The sequence below is a fragment of the Trachymyrmex cornetzi genome, unplaced genomic scaffold, assembly GCF_001594075.2.
Source record: "Trachymyrmex cornetzi isolate Tcor2-1 unplaced genomic scaffold, Tcor1.1 scaffold642, whole genome shotgun sequence".
NCBI lineage: Eukaryota > Metazoa > Arthropoda > Insecta > Hymenoptera > Formicidae > Trachymyrmex > Trachymyrmex cornetzi.
This window is the reverse complement of record NW_017299962.1, coordinates 112,982-115,374: the sequence shown is the minus strand read 5'-3', so window position 1 is coordinate 115,374 and position 2,393 is coordinate 112,982. Positions and strand designations below refer to the sequence as shown.

Below are 2,393 nucleotides of genomic sequence, written 5' to 3'. Positions count from 1 at the left end.
CAGCGTAATATAAAGGGAACGACCCGGGAGAACAGCTTAGTATCAGGCTGCTCCTCGCCCTGATGAAGTGGACTGCAAGGTTCACGAAACGTTGGCATTCCAAGAATGGATTCGAACACGGAGAAAACCCGCGAAACGCAAGATTGTCATATAGGAAACACCCGTGAAAGCCTCAAGAATATTATTAAATACTTCTACGGGGAGAGTATCCTTGCTAAGGTAAACACTTTCAGCAAACTAAGGTCTTCCCTAGCCAAGAAACTATCAAACCTGGCATTCCTAAAACGCTGTAGGGATAATAACATCATCCCAAGGTTCCTGCAACTCAAGGACCATCTAAGAACCCACAAATCCAAAAACATCCTTCATAAAACCAGCCTTATCCTCGTCAAAGAACGTATCCACTTCACCAAGTCACAAATTGCCCAGATCTCCCATAAAACCTTTAAACTTCACTTACTCCTATCCGCCACGTTACGGCACGACATATGGCAAACTCTAGACCGCATTACATACGAACAAGCCATGAATACACTGACACTATCCTCAGACAGACAGAAACAGAAATACACAAACCTTGTTCCTCACAAAAAACCACAACCCTCCTTACTCAACGTCAAGAACCTATCCAACAAAGTCCTATCCCAAGACACTATCTCTGCGCTTGCCAAAGGCCCGAACTTCGCAGTGGCACCTAGAAAGGTCCCAAAAGAAGGGATCGTCAGCCAAATAGAGTCAACCATCTACCGACTCCCATCAGAACAAGCAGATAACATCCGCAGACAAGTAACCAATATCCTCTCCAAAGCCAAACCCCCTCCACCAAATATCACTAGACAAGAGCGATTGGCCCTCCAAGACCTGAACAGGGACACAGACATCATCGTGCTTCCAGCCGACAAAGGCAACACAACAGTAGTCATAAATACATCAGACTACAAGAAAAAGATGAAGAACCTTCTCTCGGACAAAGCATACAAAAAGCTTGACAAAGATCCGACTAATACAATCGCACAAAAAACCAAGACCCTAGTGGAGGAAAGCAACATTCCCAGCAAAACCAAATCGACATTAAAACCTACAAACCCGCTCCCACCAAGACTGTACGGACTACCAAAAGTACACAAACCGGACATCCCCTTCAGACCGATTGTAAGCGCCATACGCTCCCCGACGTACAGCCTATCCCGCTTCCTAGCACAAACATTACAACCCCTCACTGGAAAAACTGAATCACACATCACCAACTCGACGGACTTCATAAGAAAGATCCAAAAGATCCAACTACATCCCACAGACCTGCTTGTAAGTTTCGACGTAGAATCCCTCTTCACACAAGTCCCAATAAAAGACACACTAAACATAATAAAGGCCTCACACAAAGTCCCCTCTGACCTCATCCCACTAATAGAGCACTGCTTAACAACCACTTACTTCTCCTACAACAACCAATTTTATGAACAAACTTCAGGAGCGGCAATGGGCTCTCCTATCTCTCCTGTAATCGCCAACATCTTCATGGAGCACTTCGAGAAAGAGACCCTCGGAAAAACACCGAAAAAGCCAGAAGTTTGGTTCCGCTATGTAGACGACACATTCGTGATATGGAGACACGGCAGAGCAGAACTCCGTAAATTCCTTATTTTCCTCAATAAACAACACCCAAATATCCACTTCACCATGGATATAGAGGAAAACGGAAAACTCCCCTTCCTAGATGTTCTTGTCTCTAAGAAAGCTGACGGTACCCTAGGCCATCAAGTGTACAGAAAACCAACACACACAGACAGGTACCTACATGCCGAATCGCACCACCACCCAGCACAAAAACAGTCAGCAATCGACTCACTAGTACATAGAGCTTTCACCATCTGTGACAAAGAACATCTACAGACAGAACTCAACCACCTAAAACTAGCCTTACAGAAAAACGGACACGACAAAAAAGACATAACTAAAGTAATCAATAAACATGCAAACAAGACAACGAACCCTGACACACAACCAGACGAAAGGATACTAGCCTTCCTTCCATTCGTTAAAGGAACAACAGACCGGATCGGCAGGATATTAAACAAACACAATATCCGAACTATCTTCAAACCACCCAAAAAGATAGGACAAATCTTAAGAAATCCCAAAGATCAAAGACCTCCACTCAGCTCCGCAGGAGTATACAAAATACCTTGCTCCTGCGGGCAAGTATACATTGGAGAAACCGGGAGAATGGTCAACCTACGGATAAAAGAACACCAACGTGACGTCAGACTAAAACACTACACACAGTCGGCATTATCAGAACACAATATCGAAACAGGACATCAAATACAGTTCGATAAAACGACCACAATAGCCAACGTTACATCATACTTTCCAAGAAAGTATAGAGAAGC

The 2,393-nt window shown here is 44.2% G+C and overlaps 1 protein-coding gene across 1 annotated transcript in view; it reads left to right on the top strand.

The window, feature by feature from the left end:
- LOC108766985 (uncharacterized) overlaps positions 1 to 2,393 on the top strand; it is a 27,664-nt gene that overhangs the window by 2,949 nt on the left and 22,322 nt on the right. The window contains exon 2 of the mRNA XM_018516601.1: positions 294 to 1,630. Within this exon, the coding sequence (XP_018372103.1) occupies positions 294 to 1,630 (1,337 nt within the window). The remainder of the gene's footprint in view (positions 1 to 293; positions 1,631 to 2,393) is intronic.